At 28.0% G+C, this 26,853-nt stretch overlaps 2 protein-coding genes across 2 annotated transcripts; both read right to left on the bottom strand.

The window, feature by feature from the left end:
• Nucleotides 1-294: 294 nt before the first annotated feature.
• Tdh (L-threonine dehydrogenase) lies at nt 295-9,401 on the bottom strand. The gene is made up of 6 exons (XM_065503460.1): nt 9,099-9,401; nt 3,559-3,808; nt 1,323-1,449; nt 1,101-1,248; nt 889-994; nt 295-813 (listed from the first exon to the last, which is right to left on the bottom strand). Exons 1-6 carry the CDS (start codon nt 9,232-9,234, stop codon nt 489-491), a joined length of 1,092 nt encoding a protein of 363 aa, XP_065359532.1. The 5' UTR covers nt 9,235-9,401; the 3' UTR covers nt 295-488.
• Nucleotides 9,402-15,307: 5,906 nt separating this feature from the next.
• Nucleotides 15,308-17,406, bottom strand: LOC135954233 (uncharacterized). The gene is made up of 9 exons (XM_065504313.1): nt 17,268-17,406; nt 17,059-17,199; nt 16,919-16,983; nt 16,737-16,858; nt 16,460-16,665; nt 16,187-16,398; nt 15,975-16,125; nt 15,809-15,912; nt 15,308-15,741 (listed from the first exon to the last, which is right to left on the bottom strand). The coding sequence occupies exons 1-9, from the start codon at nt 17,368-17,370 to the stop codon at nt 15,409-15,411; spliced, it is 1,437 nt and encodes a 478-aa protein (XP_065360385.1). The 5' UTR covers nt 17,371-17,406; the 3' UTR covers nt 15,308-15,408.
• Between the last annotated feature and the right edge of the window lie 9,447 nt (nt 17,407-26,853).

Raw genomic sequence — 26,853 nt, 5'->3', positions numbered from 1 at the left:
CCGAATATAGCTCTCTTACTTGTTTTTACTTAGAACTATTTACATTTGTGACTTTAAGTTTTGCTAATTTTTTATTTCCTAAAACTTAATTATTAATCTTGATTCAATTTATATTAGATTGTAAATAATTGTATCGAGCTCCTATGTTAAAAAGTTATTAAAACAACTTATTTACTATGCAATGGTGCTATTAATTCGAAATTTCGGTTTTTAAATTATGACGTTGTTGCAGCAAATGAGCGACTTGCCACTTCTATTGGATTTCCTTTTCCAAAAATAAATAAAACGAAATAATTTTCAATAAAAATAAATACATATTTATATGTATGTATATTAAAATGTATACATATTATTCTAAAATAGGTATAACAATTAAATGCAATTTAATAAATCTTTCCGAAAACATAGTATGGCTCTATAATAACTCAAATAAAATGACAAAGAAAAAAAAAACAATACTTTAAACAAACTATATATATTCGAAATGATTAATTCTTAACTGAGGCACGGTCAGCAGCATTTTCAACATTAATATAATTTTCCTGGACATCTTTGACCATAAAATCTACCAAATTATCCAAATCATATTTATGATGCCAATTCCAATCGCGTCTGGCCTCAGAGTCATCGAACACTTGGGGCCAAGAGTCGGCAATCAATTGACGACTATCTGGCTTATAGGTTACATGTAAATTGGGTACATAATTGCTGAGTTTATCCACCAGCTCTTCGGGTGTAAACGACATGGCAGTGACGTTGTAAACACGACGTTGAAGTTGTTCTGAGGGAGCACGCATGAACTCGAGTAAGGCTCTGAAAATTGGTTTTTGAAAGAAATTTTAATATTTTTTGTGGACATTTTAATGAAAGTTAGTTTTGTAGTTTTACCTTAAACAATCCTCGATGTACATCATGGGTAAACGGGTGTCAGGCTTTAAGTAACACTGATATTTACCAGTTCTCAAAGCCTCATGGAAAATAGCTACGGCATAATCTAAAAAAATAAGAAAAACAAATTTAGTTTTTAAACATTTTATAAATTTAAAAATGAATATGGGGGTTAATGTATAATTAATTTATTAACAAATCCATAAACTTACCAGTAGTGCCACCACCTGGTGGATCACTGGAAATAACACCGGGGAAACGTAGACATCTAAAATCTAAACCAAACTTATGATAATAATACTCTCCAATCAATTCAGCATGAACTTTGGAAACACCATAAATGGTACGAGGACGTTGAATCTAAATGAAAAATTAACAAGTCAGGGAAATAATTAAATAATGTATGTCATACGAAAAATTCAAGAGTAACCTACTGTAACATTTGGTGTAGGATTGCGTGGACTGTCGGGTCCAAAAGCACCAATAGTACTAGGCACAAATATACGTAAATTATATTGTTTAGCAAGTTCGATGACATTATGAACGCCTTCAATGTTGACTCTAAACAAAAGAGAGGGGAGAGGAGAGAGTAACAAATTAATATTTTGTAATTATTGTTAATATAAATGAAATGCAAACATGGTGTTTTAACATGAGTTGTTATTAGAGAAATTTTCATAGTCATACTATATGAATATTAAGAGTGATTTTAAAATGTTAGTGCATTTTGGAAAATATAAAAATTATTCGTGAGACGGATCTCTAAAAACTTAACATTTGTCAACAGAGTGTCCAAAGAACCGTTTTCCAGTTAAACCGAAAAAGTGTGTTTTTGAAAAAACCGGTTTTAGTTTTTGTCTTTTAAAAAACCGGTTAAGCGTTTTCGGGTTTTCTCTTCTAAAAAACCGGTTAACCGATTTATATTACATTTTTGAAAAAGGTCTACTTAAATTTATTTTTAAATGCTATTATTTTCTATAAAATAAATCACATTGATTTTAAAAATGGTATCAAAGTTTTCCAAAAATATGTTTAAATTAGCTTTAGAAAATTTATTTCATTAAAACCGCTTAACCGTCTTACAAAAACCGGTTTGTCAATAAACCGAAAATTTAAAGAAAACCGAAACCAGTCAAGTTTACAAAGATGGAAAAACCGGTTGACCAGTTTTCGGTTTTGATTTCGGGTTTGGATACTCTAACTCCAAGACAAGAGTTAGTTATGAATAATCTTATGAATAATCTTAAATCGGAAATTAGTTCTCGAATTGTTAGCTGTAGGAGAAATGAGACTGGTCTTATTTCTAAAATGCCGTACTGCTCGTATAGAATTTGCCAAAGGCCATTTAAACTGATCAAAAGTTTGGGGCTGGCAATATTATTTCAAAGTAGACGATGGACTCTTTAATAAGCTCAATTGTATTGTCGCTGTGAAGTAATAATAAACAAGTAAGAGAGCTATATTCGGCTGTGCCGAATCTTATATACCCTTCACCAAATTATACTTCCAAATAAAAATTTTAAATATTTTTAGGAAAATAAAATTTTTTTATCCAAAGTTGTTTTTTTAATTTTTTGGAAAACAATTTTTTTCTAATTATTTAAAATTTTTTTTTAAATTTTAAATTTTTTTTTTATTTTTCAATTTCTATTTTGGTGAAAAAATAGGAAACTTCTCGAAAGCATGTCTGGCAGAATTATTGAAGATTTAGATCCCGAAGATATCTGGGGTCTTCAGAAAATTGATTTCAACAGACAGACAGACGGACATGGCTTAATCGACTCCACTATCTACAAGGATTAAAGTGTCCAAAAAACCGGAAAATTTAAAAACCCGGTTTCCGGTTTAACCGAAAAAGTGTGTTTTTGAAAAAACCGGTTTATATTAAATTATTATTTAATGGAAATTTAGCATTTTTGAATTCTTTATGCAATTATTTTATATCTTTCACGAAATGTTGTCAAATGCTAAAATTTTCTATAAAATAAATAAAAATTTTTAAAAATAGTATCAAAGTTTTTCATAAATATGTTTGAATGAGCTTTAGAAAATATATTTCATTAAAACCGGTTAACCGTCTTATAAAAACCGGTTTGTCAAAAAACCGAAAAGTTAAAAGAACCGAAACCTTTGGAGTTTACAAAGATGAAAAAACCGGTTGACCGGTTTTCGGTTTTGGATACTCTAATATGGATCTAGAATATATATACTTTATATGAAGGGTATAAAAACAAGGAATATCCAAATTTATATTAAGATTGGCTACCGATTCGAAATCGTTAAAATGGTAACGCTATTTTGGATTCTTTCAGTTTCTGTATTATAGAGGTAAATATAAATTTGATTATTTCTGGACTGACTTATATTGTTATATATTTTACATGTGTTTGAAAAACTAAAGTTACATCATCTTTAAAACACCCTGTACCTAGACAACAACACAATTAAGGAAATAAATATTGGATATTTATCTGGCACGCTATTTATTAATAGTTTCTTTACTTTTTTCTGCACATTAACTTTAATGTAATTGGTTGACAAACAAACAAAAAAAAAAAACTCTTGTAATAACTTAAAAATATAACGAGAAACATGTGGCAATAAACCACAAAATGGTGAAAGTAATACAATTTTTTTTATACATAGTTGGATTCATAGACATATACATACCTTACCGCCAGCGGCACATTTTGTTCACCTACTGCACTCAACAAAGCTGAGAAATGTATCAACCAATCGATACGATGATCCACTACAATCTTTTGTAAACCCTTAAAATCTAAAATATCTGCAAAAATATATGGTCCACTTTCCATGACCTCTTGACTAGGCTTAATAATATCGGATAAAATGACATTGGTATCGCCGTACTGAGAACGCAATAGTTTGGCGCATTCAATACCCAATTGACCCAATCCACCTGAAAAGAAAAAAAAATTCATTAAAATAGTTTCTTGTGGTATTTTCATTCAGACTTGATGGCAAATTAAAATATAAACAAGTAAGAGAGCTATATTCGGCAGTGCCGAATCTTATATACCCTTCACCAAATTATACTTCAAAATACAAATTTTAAATATTTTTAGGTGAACAAAATTTATTTTTTTCCCAAAGTTGTTTTTTAATTTTTTGGAAAAAAAAATTTTAGAAGTGTTATTTTAAAAAAGTTTTTTTTTTAAAATTTAAAAACTTTTTTTTTAAATTTGAAAACATTTTTTTTTGTTTTTTAATTTTTTGGTGAAAAACAAAAATTCGTTTAAAAAAATATTTTTTCCGATTTTGACCCATTGTTGGTCCAACTTACTATGGTCTTATATACGTCTTTGCTAAGGTCTTTGAAATATTTATTAGTAGATATCCATATTGTCTATATTAATGACAATGGTCAAAAATCGAGTTTGTCCTGGTTTTTCCTCATATCTCAGCCATTTGTGGACCGATTTTGCTGATTTTAAATAGGAAACTTCTAGAAAGCGTGTCAAAATAGGAAAAAATATTTTTTAACCCGTTTTTTTTTCATAAAAAAAAATTGAAAAACAAAAATTTTTTTTTAAATTTTAAAAAAATAAATTTAAATATTTTAAAATAACAATTGGAAACATTTTATGCCAAAAAAATTAAAAAAACAACTTTGAAAAAAGAATAAATAAATTTTATTTACCTACCGGCACAGCCGAATATTATTTGTTTCAATTTGTTTTGTTTTTTAATTATTTACAAAATGAACTGAATAAAATTGTTTAAACCTTTAAATTGAAAAAAAAAATTTAATTCAATAAATTGCATTAATCTATTTTCTAATGTATTAGAATTAAATAAAACTTGAATGATTCAATATGGTATTAATTCTATACATAATAAATTCTCAAAGGAATGAATTCAATTTGTTTAAAGTTCTAAAGAATTAAGCCTATTAATTTATTCGTTATGAATTATTTAATGAAAATGTTAAGAGATATAATATAATTTGATTTTGATAATTGAATAAAAAATTAATTCATTTGAATCTTTGCTTTAGGTAATTTCTTTACAGTAATTTCTTGTAAGTAGTTATTTCAATAATATCAAATCAAAGGTTCGATAAAATTACAAATTAATTCATAGGCTTAATTCCTTATTAATTCCAAAGTTTTGAATTCAATCCCTCGAGAATTCAATCTTTATAGAATTAATTCCTTATTGAATCATTCAAATATTCTTTAGTTCATATCCATTATAAAATTTATTGAATGATTTAATTTACTACAAATTTAAATTTATTTTAAACAATTAAAATCATATTTACTACACGAACCCACAGTGGCATCATCCGTTTATAATTCCTATATATTTTAATCATAAATAAAAGCATTAATGTTTTATTATTTTTTTTTGGTTAGAAAGATATACTATAAAGATCAGACGAACACACTTATGTTACGATTTGTTTTGATTTGAAATTTTTGTGTTTTCTACTTAAAAAACGGAAAACAAACTGTACGATAAATATTTGAATTTGTTATTGTCTTATGCCTAGATATTTTATTCCTACATCCAAATATGTTTATACATATTATAGTTTTGAATGCTCGCGTAGAAACATATCCGTGACGCATACACGTGTTTTTGGAGTATTTTTGGACCATATGACCTTGAAAAATTCGCACCATGTTTTTCTTTGTGTTGCCAAAAAAATAATTATATTATTTTATAAAATATCTATAGTTTTTTGTTTAAAGATTTTAGAAGGAACTATAATATATTGTATCTAGGTATAGATTTTTTTCGAATGCTTTGTGAAAAAAGAAAATGGCTTCAAAAATAAAAAAAAATATTTTTATAATTTGTTTTTTTATATTTTTAGTCACCTCATTTATAAATGTTTTATTTAAATGGATAGATATAAATAATATTAATGATTATAAAATAAATAATTTTCTATAATGCCACGAGCCTAAACTATATTTATATTCTAAGTTGGTTGATATTTGGTATATCGTTAGCGTAGTGAGCAAACATGCTAAGTCGACTTATTAAGAGAGTTGGGATTTTGATACTAGAATAATTCAAAATACACTGTTTGCTTAAAACCCGTTTAAAATTATTTAAATTCTTCTTGTTAAAATAGTCTGAGTATGCAAATGTGATAAATTCATTTTTGATTGTCAAAATTGCAAAATTATTATCTCAGTCAAATGGAATTGAGTATAATTACATTATTTAATATATGAATAATAGGGCAAAACCTCTTTTAATTATTAATTTATTAATTTAATTTTAACCAAAGATTGGATCATTTTACAATTATTATCATCTCGACTACTAATATCTAAATCATTGTGCTCTGCTCCACTGTAATTTTTTATAATTATAAATCATATGAAATAAGTAATAAATAAACATTAACAGAATTCAACAAATTTTAAAGCAAAGGATTTCAGTACGTTTGTTATGAGTCCTGTACAATTTGTGAAAAGAGACTTATCTCGTTTGCATACTTAGCTAGCGATATGTACATATGTTCAATAATTAGTGTATTATAGATGTTGAAAGATCAAAGTTCATTTGTATGCCTTCTAAAAGATCCGATACTCATTCCAATCTGCCTTCTCTCCGAAGATGTTCTAAAAGGGCTCCTTCTAAAAACCTTCAAACATTTATTTAAAATTAAAAACATGCTTCGTTTTGCAATACATATATGTATGTATGTTGTCTCTATAATAAAATTTATTTTGCTCTCTTTATTATAAACTTTATTAAAACATGAAACAAAATCTTCTAAAAAATTTAGTAACATTTGATGTTGTGAAGTTCACGTGAAGTAGTATTTTATACTATATAAAACTTCACACGTGATACTTTAAAGTCCATTCTTTAGGTTTTATGCTGAATTCATTAAGAATATTTTCCCTAATAACCATCTTTAATGGCTTGATTCAGCAGACCTTCACTTTGGCTCCTATGTATACATTCTGTGAGGCATTACGTGGAAGTCTCCTTACAGACCTTCAACGGAAGACCTTCTAATATGTCTTCTTAAGTAAGCCTTCTATCAGCGCTGTAACAGAAGCGATTATGCAAGGCGTTGGATCACAATGACACGCTTTGTCTGAAAAATTACCCTTTAGTAAGGTATCTTTACTGCATATTTTTCCCGCTTGGTTGAGGGTTACACGTTCATGTTTTGTCTTTCAAGTTTTAATACACTTACACTTTTTTACTAATACACTTACCCCCATAATCTCAATTTTTATCGTGACGATAAACTGACAGTTCTCATACAAAAAAAAATGTTAATTGGAGGTTTATCGTTACGAAAAACGATAACCAGATATTGAGAAAATGTTCAATAAGGAATTTAGAAAAAGTCCACTACTAAGGGACTTTCATTAAACGTTTCCTATCTTTATATTTAAATAAAGTGTGTTTAGATATCATCAAAATTGTTTATTCGCGTGAAAGGTCTATAGATGCCATTATGTATGGAATATAACATCGTACAAAAGTCGGCTGTGTGGCTTCGCTGTGTGGCGATCATCCGATATGTAGCTCATAGCGCATTACTGTTGAAATCGCATGTTGTTGGTGTCCATATCATCAATTCAGGCCAAATTCCGTTATCGGTGATGGCCTGGCCAACGTCGTTCTCAATGAAATATGGATCGTGACGCCAGTCCAAAATCCACACCAAACCTTTTTTTTTTTGGGAAGCACTGGACGCTCTTGGATCTGATTTAGATTGGTATCGTCCCAAATTCGACAATTTTGTTTGCAAAATTCATCCACAAATGGGCCTCATTGCGTAAAATAGAGCACGGAACGCTGCTCAAACTGATAAAACAATTCTATCATTTGCCCGAGTTGTTCATCGCTATATCTGTCCATATTGTAGCTTCAACAACTGTTTAAGTTCGGAAGTCTCTATTAGAAGACCCTTTACTACAAGGTACTACAGGCCAACTGAAAACTATGCTGAAATGAAACCGCGGGTTTCCACGACTTGAAACCGAAAAAACACAATTATTTATCTAATAAAATTAAATTATATTGGAAATTGGTAGTACATTAGAAACATTTCGGTTTGTTTCAAGACAAGTTTATATACTTCTTAATACATTGGGTAAGGTTGTATAAACAATTAAGATCCTTATCCTGTTGAGACCGTCGATAAATCCGTGTGTTCTTTACACTATTTCAAGTTATTTCAGTATATTCTTTATATCGATTCCCGTGTTACTTGCTATAGGCTTAAAACATCAATAGATGGCACTACAGTTGGAACATTTTTTATTTCTTTCCAAGTTGATCGATTGAATTTGATCGATTTTCGTTCAATTATCGAAGATGTTTCAGATTTTCTTGGAACATTTTTTATTTCTTTCCAAGTTGATCGATTTTCGTTCAATTATCGAAGATGTTTCAGATTTTCTTCAAAAATTCGATGATTCGAAGATAGACGATTCTTTTAACACAAATATGATTCTTTCAAATATTTCTGACAGATTTCAGTATTTATTTTATTTCCGTTATCTGGGAGCATTTAAAAGATAATTTTTGTGTAAAAATTCAGGTATTCATGGTTTTTTATATATGTAACTCAGCCATTTAGGAATGGTTTTGCTTATTTTTGAATATCAGAAAGTTCATAGCTATATTGATAATATATTAGGGTCTATAGGTTATCTGCGAACTTCGGAAAACCGTTATCTATAAGGATCCAGAATATATGTATACATATACTTGAAATTACAAACGGTGAGGGGTATATTTATTATGATCATTATTTGACATAACCTAGAAGGTCACTCACAATATTCATAATTGTAAAAATCAAAAGCAATTATTAATATTATTGCAATTGCAAGTATTTTGTGTTCTAAAATTTTGTATTTGATATTTTTACAACTTTTTACTTAGTTTAAAACATGTATTAAAGTAAGATGTAGCCATCGTTTTCGAAATAATTAATAAGGTAATTGATAGATTTTATTAATTTTTTTTTTGATTAAATATTTTAAAAAACTGAATTTAAAATTAAGATATTCATTAATTCGTTTATAAATTGTTGATAATTTTTGAATTGTTGCACATTCACCAAAGGGTTTATAATAGTTTATTTTTTATTATCACTCACTAATTAGTTACATATTATTATTATTTAATTATGTATTATATAATTATTTAATACATTATTTCAATTATTTTCCATTTGTTTCAAAATCAACACCCACCAGTAATTAAAATTTTTGGTGGACGACCCATAGTTCCATTATGTGCAGAACGCCTTAAAAACTCTCTCACTTTTGGAGTCAGGCGTCCTGTACTCACGGTGCTTTGCACCACAGACGTTAAACACTTCCGAAACATTTAAAAGCAACAAACAATAACACTTCAAGGATATTCTCAAAAACTACACTTTTATTCACTTATTATTTTCTTTTATCAATTTTTCAAATCCAGTCAGAAAGAAACGTTTTCAAACGCTTCGAAAAGGAGAAGTGTACGACCGATGTCGACAAAGTTAAAGATTCAACTGATTTCACTTTTATTGTGCGATTTTCAATATTTTCTATTCACATCTGAATTATACGTTGAGTTTTCATATTTGTGCGAGTAATGTATGTTGTTAGTGTGTTTGTTATTCTTTTTTAATTGTTGTTGCTGTTGTTTTTCTATATAGAACTTGACAATTGCCTGACGTTCGTTTAAATCATATCGTCATCATCTCCATCATTACAAAAACAAAATCATCCCACAGTTTTCGATGTTATGTTGTTTTTTAATGAAAATTTCTGAACATGCATACCAAACTGAACAGACGACAGCGAAGCATACCCCCATGAAGAAGACAGACACACACTCTTCCACATGCCTGGGAGCAAGTGTATCTTTTATTCTATTAAGGGATAAAATATGTTGTTGTTGTTGTTGCTATTTTCGTTCTGAAATCTCTATGTGTGTGACTACATACATATGGACAGTATAAATTATGGGTTGGATATGGTTTTTTAGTTCAATTTAATGAAATTAATTTAGGCATTTTTCTGTATTTTTGATATGTTTTATTCCATATTGTCACTAAATATATGTTTTTTCTTATTTCTTTTGATATTTATTAATAATGAGTTTTATACACGTGTTGGATTTTAATTTTAGTTTCATCAAATTTTCTTTAAGGGGCCCGTCCTCAAAGTGTGCGGAAAATATGTTTATTTCGTTGGATACAACACTGAATTCGTAACAGAATATTATCGATCAAACAAATTGTAGTGTGTACGGAAGTTTGCGAATAAGTATAGTTTGTATGGATTTATGTAGTATATTATGTGACCTAAGAAGTTCATTTAGCTTTGTTCCCTTCTCGCCAGGATATGGCATAATTAATTTAAAAATTCGTTTGTAACAAATCTCCTTAAATTGTTATTATACACTTCATCTTCGTGAGAAGGATATATACATATAAGTTTGTCATTCCGTTTGTAATTTCGACAACATAATTTTCAGACCCTATAAAGTATATATATTCTGGATCCTTATAGATAGCGGAGACGATTAAGCCATGTCCGTATGTCCGTCTGTTGAAATCTATTTTCTGAAGACCCAAGATATCTTTGGGATCCAAATCTTCAATAATTCTGTCAGACATGCTTTCGAGAAGTTTCATATTTAAAATCAGCAAAATCGGTTCACAAATGGCTGAGATATGAGGAAAAAACCAGGACAACCTCGATTTTTGATCTATATCTGGATTACTAAGTCATTAATATAGACAATATGGATATAGTAAGTTAGACCTACAATGAATCAAATTCGAATAAAATATTTTTTAACCCGAAATTTTTTTTTCCAAAAAGAAAAAAATTAAAAAATAATAAAAATTTTTTAAAATTAAAAAAAAAAATTTTTAAATATTTTAAAATAACAATTCGAAAATTTTTTTTCCAAAAAAAAAACAACTTTGAAAAAAAAAAAAATGTTTGTTTACCTAAAAATATTTAAAATATGTATTTTGAAGTATAATTTGGTGAAGGGAATATAAGATTCGGCACAGCCGAATATAGCTCTCTTACTTGTTTTTAAAGTCGGACTGTAACAGATTTTATTTCAGATCGCAACCGAACCAAACCTATTACTCAATGTAAATCGAAACTAACCGAATTATTTAATTTTAGATAATGATTCTGCTCAGTGACCTGTATCACAACGATATCAGATAGAATATTGACAGCTAAATGTCGCACCAATTTACAATTCAAAAATTTTCATACACCACGTTGGATATAACAACTTCTCCAAATGTGATTTCTACCGACAAATGGATACCGCAATACGATAGATTGATCGTACTTGGTCTTTTAATGGGTCTTCATAATCGCTAACTTAAATTAAAATCTAGAAAGGTAATTTTAATCCTCAACTGGATAGATATATTTGAAGGGGTGTGTACTATAAGAAGTACACTTCCACTCGTAGACACATAGAAGAGAAGAAATGAAATTGATTAATAAAGTGAAATCCTTAGTCCAAAGAATAATAAAAAGGACAGGAAGTAAGTATAGTCTGGGATTCTCAGAGTTCCGTTACCTAAAATAACCAGCCTGTTCCCTTGATATAGCCTAACAGATTTCCTAGATCATACAGACACAATGTTGGGCCATTGTTAAGCTTAGCTCAAAACTGGATATTTCAACAGCATAATGATCCTAAGCACACCTCCAAAATTATGAGTAAAATTCCACCTGACTTTACAAAAAAACTTGTTGAATCGATGCCTAGGAAGTTAGAAGTAATGTTCTCAGGGCCAGCAAACGCGGACCGGGTTCAGCTAGTTGACAATAAAATTAAAAATTATTCTAAGCAAAATAAATCTGAATTGGATTTTATTAACCCCATGTCTCTGCGATGTTTCTTATGAAACTGGGTTTGACCATTTTCAATTCTGCTATAGCAAAAGTCAAAATCAGTCACTTGCTCTTTTATTTTCGGCAAATGTAAACTAAGTGGAACGAAAATTTTCAAATCTTCAGTCGACTTCGAGTTTTTTTCAATATTTCTTAAGGTCAATTGAGATCAGTCTAAAAAATGGATAATACCGCCAAACAGAAGGTTCGATAATGGGACAGTTATTTGGAATAATATATTCTAGTTTGTATTGATCTACCTACATATTCAAATGATGGAATATTTTGATAAATGTTTTTTGAGATGAAATTTTTTGCAATTCTTAAATTCAAAGACAAATTTTATATACTTTTTTTGTTTGTTTTGATAAGGTCAACAATCTTTCTTAATCGACAAAAGAAATGTTTAACAAAATATATCAGTTTTACATGTACATATGTAGTATGTATGTATATTATGAATTGTATTATGAATTATACCATTTACGGAACGAACAAATTTTCACTTTCTTCTCACATTCAAGGTTAATTCAATTGAGGCATTAAACTGCCTATTTATTAAATAAATAAAAATGCCAAAAAATTACAACAATTTGAACAAATAATTTATGTCGTGTGTGTCGTTAGCTTTCTGGTGAATAATATAATACATAATTTGAAGACAATACCATGTGTTTATACAATTTTTAACAAAACCACAATATAACTGATATATGGAAAAATATTTGAAATTTTTACAAGTTATTTTTACAACCTATGTTTATGAGTACAATAAATTAAAGGAATTTAATTTTTATATAGTCTATCCCGAGTAGAAAATTGGTAGTATGTTTTTCTATCAGTTTGGGATTGCAGGTTCGTTTTCTGTCAGGCGCTTTAATTTTTTTACTCCAATATTGATACGTAACTATAAATATCCTACAGTCTATCTGTCCTACAGTCTAATTTAAGGCTAAGCAACTGTTTTGAAAAACAAATATATACCTAGAAATATACAGTATAATGATTTTACAATAAATATTGTTTCATTATTTACATCTTTGATTAAAATCAATAGTTTTTTAGAAATGTTTATTAGTATGAAAATTATTTTTGTTTTTTAAACAGTTTTTTATTTTATTGAAATTAAAAAAATACATCAATCAGCCTTATCAATAAATTAAGTACTGTTGTCTATATAATTAGTAAATACATACATACATAAATTCATTTTAGCGTCATTTTTATTTCAAAATAATTAAATAAGTAGTTTTGAAAAGGAAAGCATATTGAGGAAATATACTCAATAACCTCCATCTTAGATTTACATTAAAATGAGGTTTTGTTGGCAAAATATACAGCACAGAATCTTATATATGTGGTAGAAATTTCAACAACAAACTATATTTTTTCGAATATCGAAAGCAACTCTATAAATTGAAAAATTAAAGCCATAAAGAATTAGGTTAATACCACCCAGCAGGAAAGCAAGTAGTCTCCCTTATAGACAGTAATTGTCACTATCCCGTGTATTCTATCACAATGACAATTGTCACTTAAGTGTATCTGATTTCTTGGCCATAATTTGGTCAATAAACACAGTATTGTCTGAATTTTAATAAACAAATTTCAGAATTTAAGGAATGAATGAATTTAATGAAATGACACAGGTCAACAGCAACCACTATATATTTTCCCCACTTTTGTAAGTTTACTTCAATAATATCGGACTAACCATTTTAGAGTTATCATAAATTATGTGGAGAAACATCTAAAAAAATTCACAATTTTAGAAAAAAAAATTAAATAAAAACTTCTCCATAGAATTTAAAATTTGCACCATATTTGTACTACTGGAACCACAATACATCAAAATTGTGTAGTGGTTGGAAAAGCCTATAAATTTGTTTCGATTTTGTTGCCCTGTGTAATTAATAAAATTTTCAAAATCAAATTAAATTTCATCTCTTAACAATTCCATTAAAGAATTTGTTACTTTTGGAATACATTCATTTATAAATTCATTCTTAATTTAATTTGCATTAGATTTGAACTAACAAAACTTTAACAATTCAATGGTTGAATGAATATGATCATATATGAATCAATTCCATTATGAATTAATGCAACAATGAATGATTCTATTCAAATAAAAACCTTTAAATAAAGCTAAAGTATTTGTTTTGTTGGGAATGATTTTATGAAATTTAATGAATTGAGCTTAAATATAATTCATTTGTTCGATCCTCTGGTTTGGTCTTTTATCGTCCAGAATCAAAGATTAATATGACTAAAGTGACTTTTAATTGTTCAAACATTCAAAATTTGGGTTTATATTGACACTAACACATTTAATTCGACTATAATTTAAACATTCGATTTCAGAAATTTCTAAAATAAATCTCTATTATATTAAAATAAATAATTTATTAGTGCCATCATATTTTTACTATATCTCTCTTAGTTATCGAATTTGTTTTTATGTGTAAAAGTTATAAGCTCTAAAATGCTTTTCATAGTCGCGGTGATTGACTTTGCCAAAAGGAATTCTTTTCGAATCAATGTATTTAGCACACATTTTCGAACATTTTCGTTTTCAGATAGAGTTACGCAGTAACCGCCAAGGTATTTGATGGAAATAGTTGATTTGAAATTTTTATTATTATTTTGCAAAATAAACACGTGAGTCCATTAATTTAAATAAAATTGTATTAGAAATGTGAAATAAATTAAATCAAAATAAAATTTTAAACAATGAATTTGATTTGAAAAGCTTTTTACAAGAAAAACCCTAGAAACAAAAGCTGTAAAAGAATGACTAATTTTTGAAGGAAACTTCGAATCATTTATGAACTCAATTGTTATTTTTTGAATGTATTCATTTTGATCAAAAGATATGAACGAATTAAAATTCGAATTCATCATGCATTAAGACATCTTCTTTTTACCAATTTAAATTTGGAATAAATTCAGCATGAAATATTCATTATTGAATGTATTCATTTCATCCAATGAATTGAATGAATTGAATTAAAATGTTAGTGAATTATTTTATTAATTTCATTTTAAAATTTTTTATTTCACTTTTTACTTCACAAACAACAAATTGCTATTCTCCAAAAAAATGTTCCTAAATCACAAAATATTTCAGGAGTTTTTGTTGACAAATAAAAGTCATCTTTATTCTAACTTAAAATTTAATGAAAACATTAATAACAATACTTTTTCTTTTAATCATCGCTCAATTAATTTTAATTCAATTCTTTTTTTGAATGAAATGAATGTATTCAAGAATTTAGTAAAAACATTAAAATTTTAATTTAATTCATATTTTGGGCAATCTGAATACATTTGTAATCCATTACAAATTTATTAAAATTTTAATTCACATTTAATTCATGGTGAATTAAAAATCAAATACGAGTGACTAATTTACAGCTCTGATAAATTACAATTACGAAAATATTTTTTTTGTTGTTTTTATACAAATATTTTTTGAGAGATTACGTTTATGTATTTGTACATAAATTACACCGAAAGTTTTTACAAAAGTATGTAAATAATAATTTATCTTCAAAATTTTGATTTAAATTTATTGTGTTAATCATTTTTTGGTATAAAATAATTTTATGTAGAAATTTATGACCGTTCTTATATGAAATTATTGCAATTGTAGATCATTTATCAGGGTATTTGTGGATGGTATAACTGCATCGTGTGGTGTGTCTATTTGGAAAATAAGTTTTTGCATGAATAACCAAACATGTTCACAACATTTGGGATATTTAATATTCATTGCCATTAAACACTGAAAGCATACTTCGATGGCTTGCAAAGGATTGAGAAATCGGTGTCTTCTTCCATACATATCCAGGTAAGCAAAGCTGATAGTATTGATGCAGTCACCGACTAAATAAACTTTTGGCTGATTATCGAGTTTTATACGTTTAACGTAATCATTCTCCTCATCATCTTCCTCTTCTTTTACAATATTCTAGAAAATAAGATAATAATATTGAAAATTTACTTTGAAAATAATAAAATTTGTTTGTATAATTTACCTTGTTATAACAAATAAACGATTCTTGTACTTCCAATTTTGTTTTTTGTCTAGAGGTTGGTAAGAGATAAGGTACTAACAGCAAGGATAATGCTAGTTTTGAATCTGGAATAAAGTTTATTTGAATTAGGTATAAAATTCTATAAAATTATGTTTTTAATACTCACCTTCTTCCCAGGTATTTGTAATACAGTTTAATATTTCTTTAACGTAATTGTCTTTTAGCTTTTCGGCTTTATCGATTACTTTGTGATAATATAATTTCCATTCGTAAATGCTTTTTGCTGTAGGATATAACATTCTGTAATCTATTTCGAACTTAATGTTGGGATATACGTTAGGTATAGATATTTTTTATAAGAATATATTTTTTACTTACCAACTCATAATTATGTTCATGTTGCAGCACCTTATATTTGTCCATATATTCCATTGCCTCTAAATTTTCATTTTTAAATTCATTTTGTCTGAAACAGTGTGTTTTTTGCCATATTTCCAGTACCAAGTTCCAATCAGCACATCCTGATTTTATAATTTCCAATTGATTTTCATCAAATTCGCCATCACTTAAAATACTTGAGTCGTCCGCAACTGCAACAGAAGAAATAGTGTTATTCAAAGAAAATTTTAGCAATTAATTAAATTTAGTTACCGGCCGTTGAGTGGGTCTTAAATTTAATACGTCTTCTTATAACTCCTGTAGCACTTAATCGTGCCCTTGTGTTATTATAGGCGTCGTATAGTTTACCCCTTGCTAAATGGCCTTTTGTGAAGGGCACGTAATAGGTTTCCTTAACCTCAGTGGGAAAGATTTCAACTATGGATTCCGCCAATTGCATAAATTCTTCTCTTAATAGCCTGTAAAGAATTTGGATGTGACATTTGTTATTCAATTAAAATAATGCTTTTGTAAACAGTGCAGTGCATACCTTTTGTCCGGATTGTCAGTAAGAATCAAAGCTATAACTGCCTTTGCTATCCTTGTTCGGTGCTTATTTTGCAAAGCTCTTTCCTTCATAACTAGTTGTATTTCAGGAATTTGTTGGATTTCCTACAATACAAAATATATTTTATAAGAATATATTTGTTTGAATCTGTAACAATAACTTACCAAAGTTGTAGGTAATTGAGGTGGTTCATTGGATGTTGTTGCAGTATGACACCGTTTTATAGTACCTGTAGAAAACAAAAAGTAGTTATGATTACATTGTTATTGCCACAAATATAATACAGATGTATGTATGTACTTACTTGCCACTTTAATGTCCAACACAAAATCCAGGTTGCTAATATATTGTGCCACAAAGTTTGAAAATATATGCGGCTTTATAATAAATTCTCCGGAATATACTTGTATTTCGGAGCCTTTCGGCAAGTTGTACACTTTCATAACTACAAATAAAAAGTCAAATTATATTAAATAAAACATTTTCACAGATTTCAATTCAATTTTAGCTTACCTTCTTCTACAAATAAATAATAACTCTCATCGCCATTAAAATTTATTCCAACTATTTCTTTATTCTTTTCAAAAGTTGTCTTTATCAGTTTAAAACCATCCATTTTAGGTTTAAATTATAAATATTTTCCACAAACAACTTTATTACTTCAAAACATTAATTACTATGACGCTCAACAACAAGAAATTTTCTAAATTATATTAGTTTTCTTCAACCATAAAACATTTGGTGAGAGCATATTATGATTAAAAGCAAGGCATTATAACCAGGTAGATAACAGTAACAGTTGTTGCTGCTTTTTCTGTGTTTTGTTGAAGCAAATACAAACATTGACAGCTATAATGCCTGTTGTTTTTGTAGCGTTTTGTTTGTTGTTGTTCATGTTCACTATGTTATTTAATTCGCCTTGATTGCAAGTAAACGTATTATGATTGTTTCTCAACTATACTCTTGTACTCTTGTTAGTGCATGAAAAGTGGGTACTCGATAACAAAAAGTAACTATTTGGTAATTTTAGGGTTGATTTTTAAAGTAAAATTTTTAAACTATCTGCTTTTCTATTTAAATAAGTTTTAAGGGAAATAATATTTGATAATTTTGGATAAAGTAAATAAATAGATGCGATTTTAAATTTAATGTTTTGAAAAATTTCAGTTATTTTTAAATTTTAAAAACCCGAGTTGTATATAGTAACAAAATTAAAATAATAGAGTAATCAAAAATAGTACAACTTGACAGCAGTGCTGTCATAGCTTCACAGTTTGTGAGTGAGAAAAATCATTAAAATTAATAAGTAAAATTTCTTTTAATTATTAAATTCTTTTTACTGTTAGGCTTTCTTAAGCTCCCAGATAACTTACGGACTAGCGTTCCTAATCGAGAAAAATTTCCCGGGAATATTTTTTTAGAAATTCAGGTCGACTAAATACAAATTGAAATTATAAGTTCTTAAAGAAATTATTAAGTAAGATGCATTAAAAAATCTTCTAACCCCAAGTAACACGAAGTCTGGTTATGTGTTAACTAATAGTTAAACTGGCAGTTTTCATAAAAAAATAATTTAACCGACAGTTTAACTATTAGATAACGCATAACCAGACTTCGTGTTAATGGTGGTTAAGGATACATATTAATATTTAGATAATTTAATGACAATAATACTGGTTTAAATTTGTTTATACACATTCTGATTTGAAAACGAAACGAATTACTCATTTATACAGATTTTGTTAACTCCGATCTCTTAAATCTTTTAATAAAAGTTGTATATATATTACTAAATTTTGATCGAAAATTTAAAATAAAAAATACCGGGAATGGAAAAAGTTTTTAACAGCAACACTTTTTGCAATATACAACAGCTGATGAGAAGAACATATGTCAGGGGTGGAGAAATCAGTACTATTGTAGATTTTCTTTGGTTTGGGGAAAAAGTGTAGATGTTAATGTGCATAGTTTTCTTTGTAGTTTTTTTAAAATGACAGTATTTTTGATGTTAGACATAGTTGTGGGAACCATTTTTCTGATGAAGTTGTTCGCAAAAGAACATAAATAACATCGACAAGAGTCTACACGAGAAAAAATTCATGTGCGGATTGATGTCTTGTCAATATGGCGTTTCAGGACAAAGTTGTTTTAGCTGAATCATTCACAATTTTGTCTTAAATGTAGACTGTACTTTATAATTTTTTCTTTTAACAACCATTTTGAAGTTTATCGTTAAAAAATGTATTAAGTATAGAAGAAGGGTAATTAATTAAGTTACAAAAAAACATTTAAAACACATCTGCATTCATTTATAAGTAGAGCATATACAGTTGTTTGATTTTTTTTAATTCAAACTTTTTATGGTAGAAAACTGTAAAAACTGTATTTTGGTACTTTTTAAAAATATTAAATTTACTTATCAAAATATAATAAATATGTATGTATTTTGAGCATTTTGTATATTCAAATAATACATATGAGGAGCCGCAGAACAAAAGGTACTCTTTTGAAAATTTAAAAATTTTGGGAAATTGATTTTTTCTAGAAGATTTCAACCAAATATTATAAAAATACCAAAAAATCAATTTGTAAAAAACTTCGAAAAAGTATCTTTTGTTCTGCGGCTCCTCAGATATAAATCAATTGGTAATATGCCAATAGAAAACAAACAAAAGAAAGTGTTAAAAAAGATGTGGCTTGGAAAGAGTGACAAATTTATATAACACTTGTCACTTATTGAAAATGCTCTGTAAATCTCAACCATTGGAAAATTGTTGTAGAATGTCAAAATAACCATATGGTTCGATATAATTTTTTGACAACTGCCATTTGTTGCATATCTGTAATAATCTGTGGTGGAACCTTTACCTTTGATTCTTTTTTCACTAAATAAGTTTTTCTATACATTAATCCTGAATGAGTGAGAATCCAAAAAGGGAGCTCAATGGTACTTTATCTTTATTCTAATGGTACTTTTTGATTTTTTTAAATGAAGCACTCATTCACACAAAGTCTGGTTATGTGTTAACTTATACTGTCGGTTAAAATAATTTTTGTATGAAAACTGTCAGTTTAACTTTAAGTTAAAACATAACTATACATTGTGATAATGGGGGTGGGGTAACTTGTGTTTTTATTATTATTAATTTATTTAATAATCCAACCCTATGTCTAACTGCACACTTACAAGTGTATTGTAGCATGTACCAAGATGTTAATGTTTGATCTCAAACAAGGTTTAGTTGTTTAGAATTATTTTTCTAATGAATGTAATACGGTTAGTTTTTTTTATCTTTTTATGTATGCAATTATGATGATTAGTACATTTGTATATACAAAGCATTTTGATGTCAAATATGTGAAATCGTTACCCCCTGTTTATACTTGACAAATATTTATCATAACAATTAATGACGTTTGTTGTCAAGACAAAGTTGTCTGAGCAAAATCACTAAACATTTTGTCATAACGAAGCAATAACACTAATAAATGGGGACTTTGCCTGTTTAATTTGGTTTAAGTGGTTTGATGTGATGAATGAAGCCTATGCGTTTGTCAAAGCCTGGCATACTTTTCCATCTATCATCGTTGGCTCTAATTGGTAGTTTACTTCAATTGTCTGGCCGACAATTTCTAATTCGAATGACTGTAGTGTTCTCTCTATAATATCACTGACTTCTTTTTTAATAGCATCATGGGTTTCCATCTTAAATTAAAATTTAATTGGACTGCAGTATTTCGTAGAAGATGGTGTTTGATTTTTCCAAATATCCTTTGTTTGCATCCTACTGGTAGAAGGATCCGAGTCTTCCAAATTCTTCGAATTGATACTGATCATAAGTGTCAAAAAGTGAGCTTAAAAACAACCTTTATTTTACACACAGCTCCACTTACTTTAGATGGGGTTTAGTGATCCGCTTTAAAGCTGTCGATCATGCGAATATAACTGGTTTTTGTTAACGATATTTTTTGCAATGAAATAGTTTTTTATAATTGGCATTACAAAATCAATTACATTTGTGAGTATATATACATTTTCAGTACATATTCGATAGACAAAATTAACAAACTAGGTACATAAATCCAAGAAAAAAATATTGTACAAATAGGTTTTCAAGGACCGAAATGTTAAAATCCGATGGATTGCTAACATCTTAAATATAGCGACAAAACCCTTGTGTATATTTTGAATAATTTAAAAATACATACATATGTATCACAAGTGTATAGTATTTAATAACTGATCGTTATTTATTTAATAAAAGTATTTCATAAAATGAATTATCGTTTGTGTGTGTTTTCACCGTTTTATCATAAATTTTTGTTCGAAGCAGCCAAGCGCGCTAAATGGCGCGTCTTTATGTTTGTTCGCGTATTATGATGGGGTTGGTTGTTTATGTGAGGCAAACTTTGTGATCGTATGGATAATTTTGTCAGTTTTATGTAATAAATTCGTTTACCATTCTTTTTATTTGTTTTTGGGCTAAATAAAAAAAATGTAAAAAGTGAAATTTAACTTTAAAACTTTATTTAGTTGTTTTATTTGTGGAAAATTAGTCAAACTATATAGTGTAGACAACATTTATTTATGTATGAATGTTTAAAATAGTGGGTCGATGGGCGAAACCATTTTAGAACTGTTAGGGACATTATTACAACTTGCAGTTATAGTTAAAGGTAACTTTAAGCAATAGAAAAAGGTACCCTTAAAGGTAACTTTAACTATAAAGGCAAGTTGTAATAATGGCCCTTAGGAAATTAAACTTTGTTATTTAACAGGAGCATTTAAAAAAATGTTTGTTTTTTCCTTAATTTCCGATTTTGGAGTTATTAGAACAAATCTTACGTCTTTCAAGAGGTTTACAACTGGAAAGTCTGTGTTTTTAGAAGGAAGGGGTTCAGATTTGCTTGCACTCTACATTAATTCAGTTTTTCATTCCTTTGTGTCAGCTTATATCTTTATATTAAATTTTTATTGGATTTTTTTATTTGTATCCAATTACATTTGAACCCAAAGACATTTTTTAGATTTTTAAGGAAATCTAAATTCTTAAAATTGAATAATTTGTTGTAGGCAGGAATTCCCGGGATCCCGGGAAATTTCAAAATCAAACCCGATTTTCCGTGAAATAAAAAAGTGCGGGAAAAGAAAAACTCTAATAGCAGGTCTTAACTTCAATCGGAGGTCTCTTTATATTGTAAAATTTTAACTTCAATCGTAGGTCTTTGTAGTCCAATTTTAGCTTCAATGTTATGCCTTGTAGACCAATTTTAGCTTCAATCGTAGGTCTTTATCTAGTCCAATTTATGCTTCAATCATATGTCTTTATGTAGACCAATTATAGCTTCAATAGTAGATCTATATGTAGTTCAACTTTAGCTTCAATAGTAAATCTATATGTAGTTCAAATTTAGCTTCAGTCGTAGGTCTTCGTGTAGTCCAATTTTAGCTTCAATCGTGGGTCTTTGTGCAGTCTAATTTTAGCTTTAATCGTAGTTCTTTATGTAGTAAAATTTTAGCATCAATTATTGGTCTCTTATGTAGTCCAATTTTAGCATCAATCGAAGGTATCTATGTAGTCCAATATTAGCTTTAATCGGAGGTGTCTTTATATAGTAGAATTATAGCTTCAATCTTACGTCTATATGTAGTAAAATTATAGTTTCAATCTTAGGTATTTATCTAGTCCAATTTTAGGTTCAATCTTAGGTCTTTATCTAGCATCAATCGTAGGCTTTTATGTAGTAAAATTTTAGCTTCAATCGTAGGCCTTTCTGTAGTCCAATTTTAGTTTCAATCGTAGGTAGCTTCAACAGTGGGTCTTTAACACAATTTGTATTTTGATCTTTGTCCACAGCTTCGAATTTATTAATTAAATTGTAGCTTAATTCATAATTAAAAATTGTTCCAACAAAACAAATTCTTTAGCTTCATTCAGGCTTTTAGTTGAATAGAATTCAATAATTATTGAATAAATTCAAAATGGAATTAATTCATAATAAAATTCATTTTCAACCTTCAAATAGTTAAATTTTTGATAATTCAAATCTAATACAAATTAAATGGAAATATTTTTTCTTCATTTAATTTGTTATTACAAAATAAATTTAAAAAAATGCTAAATCCTATTTGTAATAGATTTGAATTGAAAAAAAAATTGTAATGAATTTAAATTAAAGAAAATTTTAATGATTCATTATGGAATTAATTCAACAAAGAATGAATGAATGAATGAATTCAATACGTTTGAATTAATAAGGAGTTAAGCCTATGAATTAATTCGGAATGAATTATTTAATGGAAGGTTAAGAGATAAAATTTAATTTGATTTTGAAAATGGAATTAAGAATTAACTCTTTCGAACCTTTGAGCTCTTTGACCCTGCATGTGAAGGGATAAGTATTGCACCATTTTGTTCAAGTTTGAAAAATTGTTTGTTAATTTCTTTTCCGCGTGGTCTGAGTCACATAATTGCCAGGGGAATTTTTAATATCGATTATATTCCAACTATGTTTAATTCATTTTTGTACCAAAATAGCATAAATTTCCCTTTTTACTTTCCGTAGATTTAGACATCTATCAAACGATTAGATATAAAATATCGATTTTAATAAATTGTATTAAAAATATTTACAGTGAAAGGCTAATACATAGTTTCTCTAAAATTAAACATGTCTCGTATGAGTAACCAGTAATTTAAAATTATAGTTATTCTTTGTATGAATATACCAACCATTGCCAAGTTCATAGATACAATTATTATACTTTTAAATTATTTATATTGTATTTTCCATTAAATTAAACCTCTTAAGCAATCTAACCTTTCACAAGTTTATAAAAATACTTAAAATTATCTTCAGTTAACAAGTAAATTGTATTTCTTGTAAAAACATTAAATTAAAAAATAGCTTTCAGATTTAAAATATTTATGACAAATTTATAAATATACAATAATTGGAAAATAAAGTTTATACACACATATTTTAAAAAAACCCTGCAAACCTACCTAATTACGCACTTTATAAATTAAATATAAAACATTGTTGTTAAAAATACATTTTAACGTAAAGGCAGGCAGGCATATATTTAAAGCATTTACGAGCGAATATTATGATTAAAATACCACTTTTACTACCAAACAATTTATTTTGTATTAAAAGAAAACAAAAAAAAAACACACAAAAAACTTGCGTTTTCAGTAGTTACGATAAGGCCATAAAGTCATGTGTAGTTATACATATGTTAAGTAGTGTAGTTAGTTATTCGATTAAAGCTCTTATTCGGTTAAATGTATTAAAGGCAATAAAACCTGACTGACTCCAAAATATTCAACACATTGGATTCACATACAGGTTACATAGAGTCAATTATCTTACCAGCTCACTTTTGATCTTACTTGATCAGTTACATAACTAGTTATTTTAACATGAACGGGTGCTAATTGACCTCAACTAAAAGGCTTGTAAACAAAACTTCCTTCGACAACTCTCCAATAGATTACTTCTGGTGGGTTTAAAGTGACTACACTCTTGTTTACTTAGAGCCACTAAAGTAACACTAAAGTATACTTAAGCAAAAATAAAATAAACTATGAGAATTATATCAACAAAATTTGTATAAAACCAGTTTGTATGAATTACCCACAGAATATCGAGGTGATAATAAATTTCAAAATTATGAAATATTCAATTAAAAAATTTATGATTTACATTTTTCGGTTGAAATTTAATGAATAAACCAATAAAAAGTATTAAACCGATTTTTTCGATGTCGATTAACCGAAAAACCAGTTTTCTAAAAAAGGGCAATTTTCGTTTAACCGACAAACCGGTTTTTTTATAAACACTACTTATATTTATATTTGGCGATTTCCTAAATAATGTTTTCATATTTTTAAACAAATTAAATTTCTTTTCGCAGTGGAAGAATCTATTTATGTCACTTTGTTTATAGGTTAAATAATACGTCGATTTCATCCAATTTTTAATAGATTTCATCACTGGTTCAATAAAATTCTCTTAATAAATTTCGTTGAGTTATTTTCATAATTGCGAGATATACAAGGAAGGACATAGAAAGCATTCTACGAATTTAAATAAAATCAAACCAGTGAAAAATTTAAAACTCTATTTTTGGGGTCGATATATTGTGGAATTATCCTATAAATAGCACCAATGTCTACTTATTTTTATACCCTTCACCTTCGTGAGAAGGGTATATTTGTCATTCCGTTTGTAATATCAACATTGTTCATTTCCGACCTCATAAAGTATATATATTCTGGATCCTTATAGATAGCGGAGTCGATTAAGCCATGTTCGTCCGTCTGTCTGTTGAAATCAACTTTCCGAAGCCCCCAAATAACTTACAAACACCATTCATACATCAATATCTCCGGAATTCTTCCGACGGAGTCATTAAGCGATGTCCGTCTGTCTGCCTGTCTGTTGAAATCAATTTTCAGATATCTTCGGGATCCAAATCTTCAATAATTCTGTCAGACATGCTTTCGAGAAGTTTCCTATTTAAAATCAGCAAAATCGGTCCACAAATGGCTGAGATATGAGGAAAAAACCAGGACAACCTCGATTTTCGACCTATTTTTGACCTATATCTGGATTACTAAATCATTAATATAGACAATATGGATATCTAATGATAGATATTTCAAAGACCTTTGCAACGACGTATAATGGACCTGCAATTGGTCAAAATCGGAAAAAATATTTTTTAACCCGAATTTTTTTTTATCACCAAAAAAAAATAAAAAAAATTTGAAAATTTAAAAAAAATTAAATTTAAAAAAAAAACAATTCAAAAAAAAAGTGTTCCAAAAAATTAAATAAACAACTTTGGAAAAAAAAATAAATTTCGTTTACCTCAAAATATTTAAAATTTGTATTTTGAAGTATAATTTGGTGAAGGGTATATATGTATGAATATAGTCTCTTACTTGTTTTTTGTAAATTTTATTATAAAATTTAAGTGAGAGCGAAATTACCGTTATAATTAAGATACCGTTAACGAAATAAAAGCAACTACTAATAGCGTTGGTTACTGTTTCGTTCCCAACTTTGTTTGCATGACATAAAATTTACATTGATTCGCTATTCCTTAATACGAGTATATTGAGAAGAACTACTTCTAATAGTTCTCACAAAAACGTCACTGCTAATGGCTAAATAACCGATTAATTACAAATTGTAATATAAAAGATTATTCACTATATTTTAGAAGCAACAAAAGTTGAAATTCATGACTTTTAGGTCGTTACACATGACGAATTTATTTTTGAAATACAATACAACATTCGTACTACAACAAAACAAAAAAAAAAAAAATAACGAAGATGTATATAGAAAATATGGAAAATCTCGCAAAAAGTCCCCAGCTAGATGCATGGCGGCGAACTTGCATATTTGTTCATTTCGAATGGAAAATATTTCCTACATTTATGATGGTTTTCTACTCTTTTACGAGAACATTGCTTGGAACTTCATACTGGAATCTTTGGTACTCAGTGTGTGTGTGTGGCAGACAGGTGTTTCGTGAAGTGTTCTATGGATTGTAACACTTCCAAAGCACAGTGTTTTGAGTGTAAATTACTCGAGTGTAACATAAAAGAGTTAAAATAAAACATTGTCTACCTTAAGACAACACAAGAAGTTTTAAAGTCAGTAAATACCAGTATGTAGAAAATTAAATAAAAAAAATTAGTTATTTCGTAAATTTAAAGGGGGAGGGGTGATGCAGAGTTACATTTGGAAGCAATTTCTTAAATTTACAATTTTCTTGAGTAATAACTTGGCAAATTTTGAAAATCATTTACAGTCTTGGCGGATATTTCAAACGTAACGGTTTAAAATACGCATACAAAAATAAAACAAGGATACACTGGATATTTAAACTTTCAATTAAAAGGATATTTTTTATTAACCTATAAACAAGCTACAACAAAAAAAAAACTGCAAAAAATTTGTAATAGTTTTGTGAAAAAGAAAAATAAAGAAATTAACAATTTGAAAACAGAGTGTTGAAAGTGAATTTGTTATATAAATGAATTAAGCCAGAAAATTTATGCAATAACTAATGGCTAAT

This window comes from Calliphora vicina, chromosome 3 (genome assembly GCF_958450345.1).
Source record: "Calliphora vicina chromosome 3, idCalVici1.1, whole genome shotgun sequence".
In the NCBI taxonomy this organism is placed as follows: Eukaryota; Metazoa; Arthropoda; class Insecta; order Diptera; family Calliphoridae; genus Calliphora; species Calliphora vicina.
Note: the sequence above shows the minus strand (reverse complement) of the source record. Positions and strands in the feature narration are given on the sequence as shown.

Excerpts from the sequence above, each read along its gene's own strand:
- LOC135954233 (XM_065504313.1), bottom strand. The coding sequence starts at position 17,370 with ATGGATGGTTTTAAACTGATAAAGACAACTTTTGAAAAGAATAAAGAA. Across the intron at positions 17,200-17,267 it reads TTATTTATTTGTAGAAGAAG|TTATGAAAGTGTACAACTTG; the intron begins GTAAGCTAAAAT and ends TTTTATTTGTAG. Across the intron at positions 15,913-15,974 it reads TACAAATACCTGGGAAGAAG|ATTCAAAACTAGCATTATCC; the intron begins GTGAGTATTAAA and ends ACTTTATTCCAG.
- Tdh (XM_065503460.1), bottom strand. The coding sequence starts at position 9,234 with ATGTTTCGGAAGTGTTTAACGTCTGTGGTGCAAAGCACCGTGAGTACA. Across the intron at positions 3,809-9,098 it reads ACCAAAAATTTTAATTACTG|GTGGATTGGGTCAATTGGGT; the intron begins GTGGGTGTTGAT and ends TTTTCTTTTCAG. Across the intron at positions 995-1,100 it reads ACCAGGTGGTGGCACTACTG|ATTATGCCGTAGCTATTTTC; the intron begins GTAAGTTTATGG and ends TTATTTTTTTAG.